Raw genomic sequence first — 17294 nt, forward strand, 5'->3', positions numbered from 1 at the left:
GCCAGATTTCTTTTGAAAGAAAAAATCAACAAGCGGAAACTTTCCTTTTGCAATATGGCTTTAAAATTTTTTTTAATTAAAATCTAAAAAATTAATTTGTTTCGGTAAGTTTAGTTAACTCTTAATTTATTTTCTAAGGTTTATTTAAGATATGAACACAACTTGTCTCAGCACTTGGGGATCCCTTTAAAAAATGTCATGAACATGTTTGAACAATTAAGATTAAATTTTTAATCAAGGGACCAGAAATACATCAAGATCAACATGGTATTGTAAACCTCAAAAGTTTTTTGAAGAGTTAGTTCAGTGGGGTACATCCTTCATTTGAAATAGTATGTCTATGATACATTTGAAAAAAAGATTTGGATTAAAGTTTCAGTACTCAATATCAATGAGTATTTTGATAAGCAGAGGACCTTTCACACAGTGTTACATTAGAATAGACATCCAAATCAGTGCATAAAAATCCAAACAAGACACTGGAAAGCTTTGTTGTGTCTAAAAATAATTTGGAGAATATATGAGGTATTTTTATTGAATAAGATTGTATAAAATTCTTTAAGTATATATTTGTATTAAAAGAGTTCTTCCTCCTTCCTCATTTATAAATTTTGCATATTTTCTTTGCTCAATTTTTGAAAATGCTTTTGCACTTGAGAGTATTATAGCATTTAAAATATTATTTGTGGCAGATCATTAAAAATTAATTTGAGATTTGTACATGCTTTGTGCTTGTTAGGAACAATTTTTTTGCATTCTAAATAAGTTTTTGTCAAGCATTCTGAAAGTTGCAATTTTTTTTGCACTAATATTTTTAAAAATGATAATAATAATAAAAATATAAATTAGTAGCCTCCTCAACAGTATTGAACCCCTCTAGAGTCTTAGGGAAGTAAATTTATAAAAAAAAAATATTTGCTAAAAATCACAGCAATTGCATCACAAGAACAAAATACACCCAAAAAATGTCTTCATCGCCCCTGTTTGAGTAATGTTATTCATAAAAAGATAACCTGCATTACCTTAATAGGTTCATAATTTATTAAAAGGTTTTAAATTTCATTAAAAACACATCTCAGATTAAAATCACACAAATGTCACCTAAACTACTGTTCAAATTGATATTAAAAACAAACTTTATAAATTGGATTACGAATTTTGTTACTTATTGCTCTCATACTTTCCAACACACTAATGTGTGTGTGTGTGGAAGATATTTTTTACCTATTCATTTTTATTCATTAAGTTCCGTTACCAATATGGAAGTATGTTTATTCAATTCAGGAAATTGTAATCACCGTGTCTTCTGATATAAAGTTCTCTTATCATTGCTTTCGTATCTCAAATATAGTATACTCCCGTATTTACCTCCCAACTTTTGCTAAAAGCCTGCAAAGTTTATGTGCAGTCTGTACTTAAAATCTTGTACTACAATTGAAAGCCCTCACCTTTTAAAAATGAGTTGCATAGAAAAGGTCAAAAAATGTTTTAACAGAATTCTGTAAAAGATGTCATATTGCATAAGCTGATTACTCATCAAGATTTATTGTCATTCAACTTGAATCTCTTGAGTACTGCAGAGTTAAGGTTGATCTTTTTATGGCTTATAAAATTGTGCATTAACTTGTTGGTTTACCCATTTCTAATTTTTTTTACTTTTTCTAATTCAAAATATTTTACAAAAGGTCGTTCACAAAAAAGGAAAGAATTCTCAAAGTATGGAACTCACTTCCTGACCACATAGTGAATTTGCCTTTACTGTCAGCATTCAAATAGAATTTTAAAAAATCTACAATCTTATTGTGCAGTTTATTAACTTGTTTTCTTCACACTTACTCTTATTGGAGTTTTATTATTATTATTGGTGTTAAATAAGAGTGATTTAGTAATTACCTGTCTCACTGTTTTGTATTGTGTACAAAATCAGGATATTGGAATCACAATGTCTTTTGATACGAATTTCTCTAATTATTGCTCTCGTATTTCAAATATAGTATACTCCAATATTCACCTACTTTAAAATTCTTTTAAAATCACTAAGAATTTAAACTTTTGTTAAAAGTCTACAAAGTTTATATTTGGCTTGTATTAGAATCTTGTACTCCAGTCTGGAGCATGTACAATATCATTGTGCATATCATTGTATCATTGTGTATCATTAACTTGTTTTCTTCACACTTACTCTTATTGGAGTTTTTATTGTTATTATTGGTGTTACATAGGAGTAATTTATTAATTACCTGTCTCGCCACTTTATATTTTGTGCATTTTTCATGTGCAAATAAGTAATTAAATAAAATAAGATATAGTTTGTGCTCAAAATGTACAGCTGTATAAAGTTCCCTTTCGATTTTTAAACATTTTACAGTTTTAGAAAATTTGTTAGAAAATTAAAAAAAAGAAGGGGTTTTAAGTTCATTTTTAACTGTATCTTACTGTAAAAAGTGGCTTTAAAAAGTCTAAAGTTTCTTTTTAAATTTAAATCACTTTTAATTGAGTTAAAGCCCCATTATATACACCAATGCAGACCTTGTTAGGAAATGTTAAGCCATGTGAATTTTAGGTACAAAGTGGCAATTTCACCTATGTGTAGAATTTTTACATTATGCCTAATCTTTTTTCAATTAGATTATTTTAAAAGTCTTTTAAAATATTTTATGCCTAAAACATTAAGCAGTAATTAATTGTTGTAATAATTTTCACCGCAATTGTGAAATTTTTTTTTTATAGATAAAAAAACAGAAAAGCTAAATAATTATTTTTTCTACTTTCCGTTTTTAAAAAAAATTTAACTTAATTTATTTTATTATATTTAAATTAAAAGAAATTATATTATACTCTTTCATATTTTGCAAGAGTATAATATAATTTCTTTTCAAACATTATATATTTCATATATAATGTTTGTTTCTGTATTAAACAATCGTTAATAGTAAGCTGTTACTTTATATAAAAGAGAGTCGCTTAGATTTATAAAAACATTTTAAAAGCAAGGTATAGAAATTATTAATTTTATATGTAATTTATTTTGCTTTAAATAAGTAAAGTACTCCGTTTTACAAATTTTTTTAACTTTTAAAATTTCTAAAAATCTAAATGAAAGTTCTTTTTATCATATTTAATTTTACTTTTTTATGTTTGTTTTTCATTCATTTTGTTTATTTATAGTTTTATTTTTTATTAATTAATAAATTATTTTTTATTGATTAATTTAATATTTATAGTTTCAAATCAATAAAAAATTTTTAGTAAACTTCATATAACAAATTTATGAAAAGATAATTTTTTTAGTTTTAAAATTACTTTTTAACATAAGTTTTTTCAAAAGATTTTTTTGCAGAATAGTAATGATTAACTATAATAAGGTGGAATTGGAGTAATACTTATAAAAAAATCATATAATGTTAAGCTTCAATGCATAGGTTAGTTAGGATGACAGCAATAACCAAAAAAAAAGCCCCATGTTTTTGAGATATGGAATGACATTTTGGGCCTATTTTTTAAATACAAGTTTGGGCAAATTGACTAATTTTTTAGTATCGGCAAAATTATTAGTTATATATAATTTAAAAGGCAAATTTAGGCTGAGTAAAATGTTTGCTTAACAAAGTATAAAAAATGTATAGTTTATAAGTTATAGCTGGTCAATGTAGAAATCATGACATCATAGTTTTTGAAAAAATATTTTTTCTATGAAATCGTAAGCATGATATATCGTTAGAAATATAATGATAAGTAAAATATTTTATAATTTTTAACATAAAAATGTTAGTACTGGATCAAGGAACTTTGCCATAAAAAAAGTCCTATTTTTTCAAGATAAAAAATGGGCCTGGGCCCCCAATAGTCTTAATCTGGCAGTGAAAAATATACTTTTTATTACAGATTATATATAAAGTTTAGAAAACTTTATTTTTCATATAATAACACAAAAAAACATTTAAGTTATCATAATATATTTATCATAATATTTTGATATTTGATCAAAAAAAATTTAAGTAAATTCTACATAAATAAATCAATGGGTAATTATAATTTTAGTTCGTTAAAATTTTCTTACTGCCTTATTATTACATTCCATCCAATGGCAATCCCCACATGCTGGCATGCACTTCATGCTGTTTTTTCTACAAATGCATATTTTTGTTTGGCATTGGTTTTTTGAACTAGATCTGCAGTTGCTTCTGATGACCTTGTTAGAATAGGTTTAAGGTGCCCATCGGTTGATTTCCATCCCAATTTTGTAGGTTTTAAGTTTAATTTTTTGTTCAGCATTTTCCATTCAATTATTTGCAAATGAACTCTGTAAACATGGAAATGAGCAGCCAATTCCCTTGGTGATATACCTCGAGATATTTTGAATGGCAATACCTACTAATTTTTAATTCTTTATCTCTGTAAATTTCAAATCCGTCCTCATATGGAATACTGTGGCCATATCTGGAGCCAATCTTCAAATAATGCTCTTTCTCTTTTAGACAAGATGCAAAAATGTATTGTAAACAGAGTTAGACCTTTTGCAGCCAACCTTCAACCATTGTCATATTGTTATAAAATTGCTTCTCCTGCTCTTTTCTATAAATACTATAATGGGCGCTCCCTTTGGAATTTGCTCCCTTCATCATGTTTTCCTGATTCTTATAATTTGCAATCTTTTAAGTTGTGTGCCAATAATTATCTTGCTTTATAAACTTTTTTCTTCCAGTAACCTCCAACTCTAATAGTGGCTGCCTGCAGCCTCATTGGAAGTGAAGATGTTAAATACACACACACACACATATATATATATATATATATATATATATATATATATATTAGGGTGCATCCAACGCCCCATACATTCAAAAATTGATCTGTCCCTATTCTTAAAACTTTCTATTGGTTCTCACAAGACACCCTGTTAAATTTTTTCAAAATTGTATGAGATTTAGGGGGGCCACCTCAAGTCTGAAACTTGCAACAAGACCCTAAACAGAAGGAAAAAAACTTTTTCAAAAGTATGTCATGTTGGGTCTCAAAAGAAGCGAAACTTTATAAAAATTTTAAAAATAGTTATCCTTTTTTTGTTAAAAATACCTTGAAAAATTTTTTTGACAAAAACATGAAAAAAAAGTTTTTTTTTAATTTTTTGTTAAAAAATAATAATTTTTATGCAATAAAACTTAGAATAATAATTCTTGTGTAAAATTTTGTTATTTTTGAAATTTTTATAAATTTTTGCTTCTTTTGAGACCCAACATGTCATACTTTTGAAAAACTTTTTTTCCTTCTGTTTAGGGTCTTGTTGCAAGTTTCAGACTTGAGGTGGCCCCCCTAAATCTCATTCAATTTTGAAAAAATTTAACAGGGTGTCTTGTGAGAACCAATAGAAAGTTTTAAGAATAGGGACAGATCAATTTTTGAATGTATGGGGCGTTGGATGCACCCTAATATATATATATATATATATATATATATATAAATATATATATATATATATATATATATATATATATATATATATATATGTATATATATATATATATGTATATATATATATATATATATATATATATATATATATATATATATATATATATATATATTTGTAAAAAAGTACATTCAAACTGTACATAATTTAATTAAAAAAGTCATAAAGATAAGCAAAAATTACAACTGCCATTCTAAAACAATTATTATCCTATATTCATGACTGAAATTAAAAAAAAAAAAACCTTTGGCTTTACTGAGGATTAAACTAAATTTCTAACAGTAAATCATACTTATGATTTCGAAGAGAAAAAAAATTTCAAAAATTATGTTGTCAAAATTCCTACTTTGTGAAACTATATTTCAGAAACCATACGTTTAAAAGTTTTGCATAAGCAAACATTTTACTCGGCATTAAACCATCTTTCAAATGATATATATAACTAATAATTTTAGTGATATAAAAAAAATTTGTCAATTTGCTCAAATTTGTTTTCGAAAAATAGTCCCCAAATGGCGTTTCTTGTTCTCCAAAACATGGGGCTTTTTTTTTCGATCATTGCTGTCATCCTAACTAATCTATGCGCAGAAGCCTAACTTTATATGATTTTTTTCCAGGTCTGGGGGTGTTTTCATCTAACTCCATCATACTACTAGTTTATGATTAGTAGGCGAAGATTTTGTTAAAGCCAAAATGTTAAAAAAAAAAAAAAAATTGAACACCCTTAAACAATTGCATCCTTATTTTAAAAAAACAACTCAATTGTGAGAAATCAAACATGAGACAATAATGTTGTGTTATAAATGTTTTAAGAAATAAATATATAAGTTTAAATATGTATAAGTTTTTTAAAATAAAGACTTTTTTTTTGCAAACAACGTATTTAAATTTCATTAATAAATATAATTTTTTTTATAACAATGTTTTTTAATTTAAATATATTTTATAAAGATAAAGACTTTAAATGATTTTTAATGTGGTTTCAAATTAAATTTAATTACAATGTGGTACTTTAAAATACTCATCTGACTTAATTTAACTTTTAGCAATGTAAATATGGATATTGAGTAAAGTTATATTTACTCAATATCAAAAACAAATAATTTGTTGACTATAATATTTACTACTTTTTTTTTTATTGTCTTTGAAATGCAATGAATAAACTCTCTGCCTACAGCAACAATAGAAATTTAGCTTAAATTTAACATTTCAAGTCAAAAAGCTTATTATTTATACACATAGGTCATGCTTTTAATTATAAAATTTTTACAAAAAAGTTTTTTTAAAGCACTACCTTTAACTTTAGTCATAAAGTTTATGACTAAAGTTTAACTACCAACCACCAACACATGTTGTGTTCATGTTAAGTAAAACTTTAAACAAAAAATGTTTTGGTTAAATTTTTTTAATTAAAACTACATAATAAATGTATATCAATAAAAACTAAACTTTTTTTTAATCAAAGCCAGGCTTCCCCATTTTTCTTTTTTTCAGAGTCTTCATAATTTACACTGCAATCTTGATAATTTACTTTGATATTTTACTTGATAATTTATTTAATTTGTAAGAGTTTATATATGATGTTATTTTGTAAAGTTTTTTTTTTTAATATATATAGAGCCTTTTTTTCACCTACAATTTACCAAGTCTAATTTGTATAATTTTTTGTTAAACCCCCATAAGTATTTGTAGTAAATTTTAAAATAAAATAATACATTTTAATTGTTTTTAGCAATTGTCAGGATTATTTTTAAAATAATATATCTTTTATATATATATATATATATATATATATATATATATATATATATATATATATATATATATATATATATATATATATATATATATATAATATCTACATATAAATAATATCTACATATAAATAATATTTATTTATAAATAATATCTACAACAATAAAAATGATGATTACTAATTTGGCTTCAAATAAAATCACTCAACAACGTCATGCTAAACTATTTTAAAAAGACTGCAGTACTACACATCTAGAGGAAGCCATGTGTTTGCTTGTTTTATAGACTTTAATAAAGCATTTGACAGTGTCAATTACTGGCTCTTGTTTCAAAAATTACTATATAATGGGTTACCCAAAAAACTTGTTTGTTTGCTTGCATTTTGGTATTGTAATCAACAAATGTCTGTTTGATGGCGGAAAATAAAATCAAGTAGTTTTAAAGTTGGAAATGGGGTTTGTCAAGGGAGTATATTGTAGCCACTTCTATTTAACTTTTCCATGCGCAATTTGATTTTATCAATCTCAAACCTATGTATTGGATGTAATATAGGTGGCATCTTCATGAATGTGTTGACTTACGCTGATGATATGGTTCTAATTGCACCTTCTTGGTTTTCTCTTCAAAAACTAATTAGCTTTACAAATAAGGAACCTTCTTTAATTAATATGTCCTTTAATACCAAGAAAACTATTGGTGTTTAATCAAACTCAAAAATCAAAAATTATATCAAACTCCTTCCCAGAATTATGCATAAGAGGCTGTAAAAATGCTTTTGAATCTTTTAAATACCTTGGTCATATAGTTAAAAATGACCTGACTGATCAGAGTTCCCACAGTCCTGGAAAGTCCTGGAATTTGACTAGTGTTCTGGAAAGTCATGGAGTTTTTCATTTTTTCTCTTAAATCCTGGAAAAGTCTTGAAATTTTTTAAATTCAAGGATTTATTAAATTCAAGGATTTATTAAATTCTACTTAATATATCTGTAAAAATGCTTGACATGATAAGAACTATATGATTGATTGAGAATTTTTCATATTTTTAAATTAGTTAAATGTATATAGCGTAGTTTAAATTGCAGTCAGTTTTTAAAATTATGTTTAGATTTTTTCAAAATGTTTTTTATTTTAGCGTAATAGATTAAAAAAATGCCTAAGAGTGAGTGTGTATTTCAAGAAAAATGGTTGTATGATGATCAATTTAAACCCTGGGTTCGGAAGATAAATGAAACAATGGCTAAGTGTATCTATTGCTTTAGTAAAATCAATGTTTCTAACATGGGAGAGGCTGCATTAACATCGCATATGAGAAGCAAAAAGCATATACAAAGAAAAACTTTAGAGCAAACCATCAAATCATATTTATCACCTTTAACTTCCCCACCTCCTATTCTAGAAACTTGTTCTGAAGCTATATCACAATCAAGCAAATCAAAAACAATTAATCAATTGTTTATAGGATCATTGACACTTGAAGCTGAGATACGCTGGGTTTTAAATACTGTCTACTCAAGGCATTCAATGAATACCTCATCAAATTCTGGAGAATTGTTCAGAAAAATGTTCCCTGATAGCAATATTGCTAAGACATTTCAATGTGGTTGAACAAAGGCCGGGTATGTGGCTACATATGGACTTGCTCCATATTTTCGAAGTGAGCTATTATTGACACTTTCAACTGCTCCATATTGCACTATTTTGTTTGACGAATCACTTAATCAAATATTTCAAAAAGAACAAATGGATCTTTTAGTCAGGTTTTGGAATGAAAAACCGACATCGTTAATACTTGATATCTTAATTCAGAGTTTATGGGGCGCTCCACTGCTGAGGATGTTTTAAATACATTTCTCAGTGATGTAAATTGACAAAGCAAAGATTTTACAAGTGTCTTCCGATGGTCCTAATGTCAACTTGTTATTTCTCAAAAATTTTATAGAACAAAGGCAAGAGGAAGAACTAAATCCTCTTATTGATATAGGAACATGTGGTCTTCACACCATTCATGGAAGCTTGAAAGCTGGTGCAAAAGCAAGTGGCTGGAAAATAAATGATGCTTTAAAATCGATGTGGCAATTCTTACACGATTCGCCCACACGGCAAGAAACTTATGAAAATATTGCTGAAACACTGGAATATCCACTTCAATTTTGTGGATACAGGTGGTGCGAAAATGAAAACTGTGCACGAAAAGCTGAATCACTTCTTGATGGTTACAAAAAATTTGTAACATACCTTAGTAGTCTAAAAAAAAGCAAGCTACCTGATGTCAATAATAAAAGTTGAGTCTAAAAGCTATGATACATGATCCAATTTTACCAGCAAAATTGAAATTCTTTGAAATGGTATCTGAGAAATTAAATGCCTTTCTAAAAGGTTTTCAAACAGATAAACCCATGGTACCATTTATGAGTACTATTCTTGGTGATATTATCAAAGACTTATTGAGCCGATTTATTCTCCAAGATGTCTTAAAGAGATGTGATGGACTTTATCAGCTGCTTCAACTTGATATAAACAATAGAAATGTTCGAAAACCTCCAGCAGACATTGATATTGGATTTGCGTCTCGTTTAAAACTTGACCAAGCCAATCTAGCCTCTACCGATTACAGAGTAGTTGCATTTAAAAGTGAAGCTGGGGAGTTTTTAGCAGTTTTGTTGGCACATCTTTTTGACAAGTCTCCATTAAAGTTTTCCATTGTACGCTCGCTATATCTGTAAATCCAATCCAAATGGCCAATGATAGCAAACGAAGTAACTGTGTCAAAAGTTTTTCTGTTCTTTTACAAAAACTAGTAAATTGCAATTGTCTGTCAACAAAGTCTGCAGAGCTTGAAAAAGAACAATACAAAAAACTATTTGAAGTTGTTGACATCAACAAAAGCGCATTTCAAAATTTTGACCTTAAAAATGATCGACTTGACCAATTTTATTCAGACTTCATTGGGAAAAACACAGCTTATGAAGAAGTTTGGAAGGTTTTTAAATTGATCTTTGTGCTCTTGCATGGTCAGTCATCAATAGAACGTGGTTTTAGTATAAATAAGCAACTTTTAGTTCAAAACTTGAAGGAGAAATCCCTTGTTGCTTTACGTATCATTGAAGACCACCTTTCATCTTCAGGAGAAACTCCTGAAAGCATCAAAATTACCAAAGAAGTGCAGCAACATGCTAGAAAAGCAAGCAGCTCATACCATGAAGACTTGAGAAAGCAAAAATTAAAAAAAGAAAGTGATAATGTGGTGTTAAAGCGAAAGATTGTTGATGATGAGTTAAAAGCTGTTCAGGCAAAACGAAGACTTCTTCAAAGTCAAATTGAGTTGTTATCTAACGAGTCGGACAAACTTGCCATTGACGCAGAAAAGAAAAGTGACTTTACGCTTTTAAAAGAGTCAAATAAACAAAAAAAGTTGTGTAAAGCAAAGCAGAAGGAAATTGATGAGTTAGATTTGATTGAAAAAAAGCTGAATAAGAACTAGACAGTATTTTCCATCTGGCATTATTCTTTGATGATATTTTATTATTGTTATATTAAAAATGCCAATTACTATATATTTCATTTTTAGAGTTTGAAAAAAGTCTTAATAATATTTCAATCTCTCTCTCTCTCTCTCTCCCCCCCTCTATATATATATATATATATATATATATATATATATATATATATATATATATATATATATATATATATATATATATATATATATATATATATATATATATATATATATACATATATAACTCCTGATATCTCGAACCTCCAAGGGACCTGGAAAATAGTTTGAGTTAGCAAATGTTCAAGTTATTGGGACATTCTATTACACAAACTTTGGCCAATAAGTAAAAACAATTTGAGTGACCAAAAGTTTTAATCTCTAAGGTAAAAATAATACATTATAAATTAAAAAATGTTCTGTCACTCTGTCTTAGTTTTGAAAAAACACCTCTAATGAATATAATTGAAACTTGTAAGACTGAAGGGCATATAGTCATACAATACTTGCAGTGCCTCCCGAATATCACTAACTTTTGGGCAAACTGGATTGATTGCATTATTATCATCATTATCTTCCTGGTCATTAGCATTATGTTCATTTGCTGCATTTTTAACTTCTATCAACTATTCATCTGTAAGTAAAGGTTCTGTGCTAATTAAGTTTTCATCTGCAAAAATAACATTCAGCTGTTGTACCTGGAGGGTAAAAATTATCAAGTTAATCTATCTGTTTTTGATCCTCTTTAAAGGGGTTGTCGTCTTCATCCGAGTGGGCAGATTTCTCTTGATCTTTGGAAATTCCTGCTTTTGCAAAACAATTAACGATGTTGGAAATTTTCACATCTAAAATCGAAAAAACAGGAAGATCTTTTCTTTTATCGATAGCTATGACCAGCCTTTGCAATGCCTAAGATTTGCAATAAACGTTCAAAGAGCGTATAACTCCCTGATTGATTGGTTGAAGTTTAGATGTGGTATTTGGTGGTAAGAAAAAAGAGCTTAATAGATTTTAGTTAATCAACGGTCAGGTGTGCTGGGCAGTTATCTATTATGAACGCTTCTTTCTTTTCTTTTGTAAACTTTGTATCCGTTTCTCGTATCCACTCTTCAATCAGTACGCTATCCATGCAGCTTTTATTTTGATTTCTGTATCTGCAAGGTAAGTGTTTAATTTCTTTTAAGCAGCAAGGTGATTTTGATTTTCCTATTACAAACATAGGAATTTTATCACCCACTGCACCTGCTGCGACCATTCCTGTAAGACAAATTTTACTGTGCTTTCCCCCTATACACGTCTCAGATTGAAGATTTAGTGACTTATAAGGTTGCATACATTGGTTAGGAAGGAGGCGTGAACTTCCGAATAAATGCACATTCACTGTGCTCTGTGATAAGACTGTAAGGACTTCTTGGGGCACCTAAAAAATAAAACAAAAATAAATAAAAAGTTTTATACAAAAATATAATCCAAATTCATCTGCATTATAAATTTCAACAAGTTTATACCTGCATAAAATTGTAGGAAGAGTTGTTTCCTTTCATGGCGTGGTCATTTCAGCTGTGCACATACCATCTTGAAAGAAACATACTTGTTTTTCCAACAATCAAACCAACTATCAGTCGCTTGAAATCCATTTATATTAATTTTTTCAGCAAGTTCTCTGGATTTTGTTTTAAGAATTGCTGATACTGCCACGTTTCTACCCCTTGCATTTAAAAGCCATTTAAAAACAAGATTATCTAAATTTGAGAATGTTCCTTCTTTAATTCTCATACATTTTGACTTAATCCCTTGCATTTTCCTACATTCGAAAATATTTTTCATATTTTGTAGCATGAGACTTTGACAATACTTCTCCAATTTTCTATAAATCAGTGTACTTTTTTTAAATCGTTTTGTGTTCTTTACAGCGACAGAAGCCATAATAAAGACAACAAATTTTATTATAATACTACAATGTGCATTAGTATAACTTATACTATAAACTTAATTAAACTATTATTATCGTATATAATATATATATTATAATATATATATTATATATGCTTTTATTTTAGGTGCCCTAAGAAGTCATTACAGTCTTATAATAGAGCACCGCGGAAATGTATTTAATAAGAAGTTCACGCCTCCTTCCTAAGAGATGTTGCAAAATATGCCCAGAGATCGGTTTAAACCACAAATACCTAGTTTCTACCACTACCACTGTGCTACACTATTTTATACTTTAGGTTTTGTGTTTTATTAAAAACATTTGTTTATGAAAATTTTAGATTCAAGTGGTTATAAAGTTTTTTATCTTTTTAAATGGTTTATTTCAAAGGAAATTTTCCGAATTTTTTATAGCTAAATCCTGGAAAGTCCTGGAATTTTTTTTTTTTCGGGGAAAATATCCTGGAAAAGTCCTGAAATTTTTTTTCAAAAATCCTGGAAAAGTAGGAAAATGGTCCTGGAAAGTCCTGGAATTTCGATTTTTTTTTTTCTGTGGGAACCCTGCTGATGATCTTAATATAACTAAGGAGGTGAAGGGTCTTTACACATGTACAAATATTCTAATTAGATGCTTCCATTTATGCTCTACCAGAGTAAAGGTTAAATTGTTTAAATCATATTGCATTTGTTTATATGGTTCTCCGCTGTGGCAAAATTATAATGATAAAATCCTATAAATACTTTGATTTAGCGGAAAAATTTACTTTTTGTATATTTTTTGATGGGTTTTGTCAGACCACGAATATAATATTTTGTTTTTAAAACTCGACCGTTTGCATGTTTTGACTACTTAAGCAGACTGAAAAAAAAGAACAAATAAAAAAAGTCTGAAAAAAGAAAATCTTGAAGAAAGTGAAAATGAAAAATACTAAACTAAAAAATATATTTTTACTTATTACCTCTAATGATTGTTTACAATCATTAGAACTCATAAGTAAAAATATGATGGTAATATAATGTAAAAAATAGGGTTTATATAATTATTTATTAACTTTATTTTAAAAATCAATGTATTTAAGAAGGTTTCAAGGGCCAATAAATTGCCAAATAAATTTTTTTAACAGAAATGTTTTTTGTTTTCGTTTTACCAATTGATACACGTCAAAATTTCACTTAATTTGAACATTCAAATTAAATTATTTTTGGCAAACAAAATTAAAAGATTTCAAAATTTGCATCACAGGGTCCCTTGATGTGTACACTATCACCCCATATAAGTGGCGTTCTTTGGTTAGCTAGGTTGACATTATCAGGATCCATGCTAACCATGAGTAACTGAAAATAAAAAAATAAAAATATTTTAACACAAGGTTTTTAAAATATTGGGCCTTATAATTGGGTTATACAAACTAATTGTTTTTCTAATTTATCAGTGGTATGTCAGCTTTACCGTTAAACTCTGTTCAACATCAAGAGTTGACTGATGACAACAAAGATATTTTTGGAAAACCTGTTTACAAAGCTAAAAATTTAACTTTGGTGAAATTTATTTAACTTTGGTGATTTTATTTAACTTTGGTGGAATTTATTTAACTTTGGTGGAATTTATTTAACTTTGGTGGAATTTATTTAACTTTGGTGGAATTACCCCATTGTTAAGACATCAGAGAGTTTCTTTTCTTTGCAAGTGATTTGCAGCAAAATATGACTCAACTAGATTTTTTGATTTGCCTCATTTTGAAGTAAGAGTGCTGGTATTCAGATGAGGATTGGATCATTGAGATTGACATTTTGAAAACATTGTCAACCATTTTCAAATTGTAATTTTCTTAAAAGAGTTAAAATGCTTTTAATGGTTCTTTTAAAGACAAAGTTGTTATTTAATTAAATTTGCATACCTTATGGTTGTATTGTATTTGAATCCCTCGCATTATTTTAGAACTTGTTAACTTTTTCTGATGCTGAGAAGTGTGATGATAACAACTCAGTTTAAATGATTATAACAAACTTTGATGATAAAAACTAAGCTGTGATGAAAGAACTATAAAGAACTAAACTGTGATTATGAGAACAAAAGTATGCGGATGAAAACTAAACTGTGATCATAAGAATTAAACTTTGATAATGAAAACTAATAGCAAAATGTCTATTAAAAAAGACTTTTATTATTTAGTATATAATATTGGACAAAATATGTGTTAAAAATATTTATTTTGTATGAGCTCTATAAGATAAAGTACCCAAACCATATAATGGGATTCTCCAAATTTTGCAGTCTTTGGTCTAAGCAGTTTATCCTTGCTGGTCTATCCTTGCAACTCATTCAGGAAAGAATGACATAAAATCCATAATTGTAGACATAAGAAAAAAGTAAAGCGTTTTAAGTCTATATTTCAAAATATCATTATTTTTTTTAACCGTTTAGTGTTGGGAAATTTGCATTTTTTAATGTTTTATTAATAAATGCCACTGGCTAAAATTTGAAGAAAACATAATATGTGAATGGAATGACTAACATTCTTCTACATGGAATTATAAAACTAAATTACATTTTGTTTAAAGCTTATTCGGATATCTTTACATACAATTACATATAAATTGTTTAAAATATTTTTAAAGAAACTTTTTTTTAAAGGTTTTAAAAGATTCCACAAAAGCAAGACGTGAATTAGATCTTCATTGGAAAGCATGCGAGTGTCCTTACATTGTAAAAGTCTGGGATGTGTATGAAAATAAATTTGGCAAAGATGATTGTTTGCTTATTGTTATGGAATGGTAAATTTTGATTTTGAAATTGATTTTTTTGTGTTTTAATTAAAAAAATTTGACTAAAGAGACCTTGATGTGTTTAAACAAGTTGTCTTTGTTTCATAAAGAAGCAAAAAAAAAAATTTTTTTACTTGTTTAAAAAAGTAATATAAATAAGTTTTCATTTTTGATCAAATTATAATAAAATTCTTTAAACTAAAAAATAGTGTGTAGATAAGAAAATAGTAAGTAAGCAAATTTAGAAAGTATGTAAAGCAAAAAGTCTTCCATCTGCTTCATAACCTTAAAAGACTATAGAAATTTTCTATAACAATCCAACAGCCAATTAACTGAACCCTGCAATAAATGAAATTGACAGAACAAGTAAGAATATAATATTTAATATAGATCTTAACTGAAAAATATATATTTCTAATACAATCAGTGAAAAAACTGGCTCAAGTTGATAAACAATAATCATTTTAATATTTTTTGATATTTTTGATTTCTAGTCAATTGGTGAATAACTTTTCAGTAAATTTGGTAAAAATGATTGTTTTCTTATTGTGATTGAATAGTAAATTTTTTGATTATTGTTTGTGATCAGTTTTGTCAAACATTGTTATTCTGAAAATAAGTCATAGTTGAAATCATTCATTTTGTCAAACAAGATTTTGTTGTAGATTCTGAACATAAGTCATAGTTAAAATCATTCATTTTGTCAAACAGCATATTGTTATGGAGTCTAAATAAAGTCATAGTTGAAATCATTCATTTTGTCAAACAGCATATTGTTATGGAGTCTAAATAAAGTCATAGTTGAAATCATTCATTTTGTCAAACAGCATATTGTTATAGATTCTTAACTTAAGTCGTTGTTGAAATCATTTATGCAAAAAAGTTCTTGCTTATTAAGTGTCTGAATTTAAAAAATCAGGTGTTGGATGTTTCAATATAAGCTATTGTCAGTATGGTAATTTTTTAACTTAATAATTTTTATTTTATTTCCAATTACACAATTTTACAATATCTTTAATTTATATCTTGATGATGACATAGTGATTTTAAAAATGGTTCTCATAATCAGAAAAAAGCTTTTTAACACTAATTGGCTAACCTATAAGTAAAATATAAATTATAAGTTCCATAAGATACTAAACAGCAGTACTGTAAAAATAAGTTACATTTATATACCAAAAATGAAATCTAATTTAAATGCCTACAATTTATTACCTCATGTTTTAAAAAAAAAAAATGTTATCTTTAAAAACTGTCTTTATAAGATATTATCACTGTAATGTCATTAAATCTCATGCGTTTTTTTTCTTATAGCAGATCATAAGTTAACCAACATGATTAGAACTTTTGAACAGCAGAGACCAGGAAAAAATAGAGATATAAAGCCGTAGTCCTTTGGTACACTGCATCTCTACCACTACCCCATAACACTTACCTATTATTTAAAAAATGTTCAACCAAAAATGCTGCGTATCAAACAAATATCATTTTTACTTACCCACCAGGGCAAGTTTACAATTAATGAATAAATCCTACATTGCCATAAGTGAAACACCTTTCAAAATCAAATATTTGAACCATATTAAAGCTTACAATGTTTTTAAATTTAAAAATTATGCAAGTTGTCAAAGGAGTTTTAAAGGAGAATTAAAGTTTAAATAAAATCATTCAGTTGAAAGTAACCAGCGTAATGGTTGGCAGTGATTGCACCAAATCATAATTGATAGACAGAAGGTGCATTATGTTAGACTAAACAAAAGGTGCATTATGTTAGAGATTAAATCACCATTTGCTTGACAGAGTGAGTTTTTGGTCAGCAAACACTGACTTTGTGTGGTACAAATTGCTTAACATTCGCTTTGTCTGACCACATGA

General features: G+C 27.5%; 1 protein-coding gene across 1 annotated transcript in view; it reads left to right on the plus strand.

Moving 5' to 3' along the window:
• The window catches only part of LOC100212998 (MAP kinase-activated protein kinase 2), a 61282-nt gene that overhangs the window by 1947 nt on the left and 42041 nt on the right, over positions 1-17294 (plus strand). The window contains exon 2 of the mRNA XM_065813397.1: positions 15289-15428. Coding sequence (XP_065669469.1) covers positions 15289-15428 — 140 coding nt within the window. The remainder of the gene's footprint in view (positions 1-15288; positions 15429-17294) is intronic.

The sequence above is a fragment of the Hydra vulgaris genome, chromosome 12, assembly GCF_038396675.1.
Source record: "Hydra vulgaris chromosome 12, alternate assembly HydraT2T_AEP".
NCBI lineage: Eukaryota > Metazoa > Cnidaria > Hydrozoa > Anthoathecata > Hydridae > Hydra > Hydra vulgaris.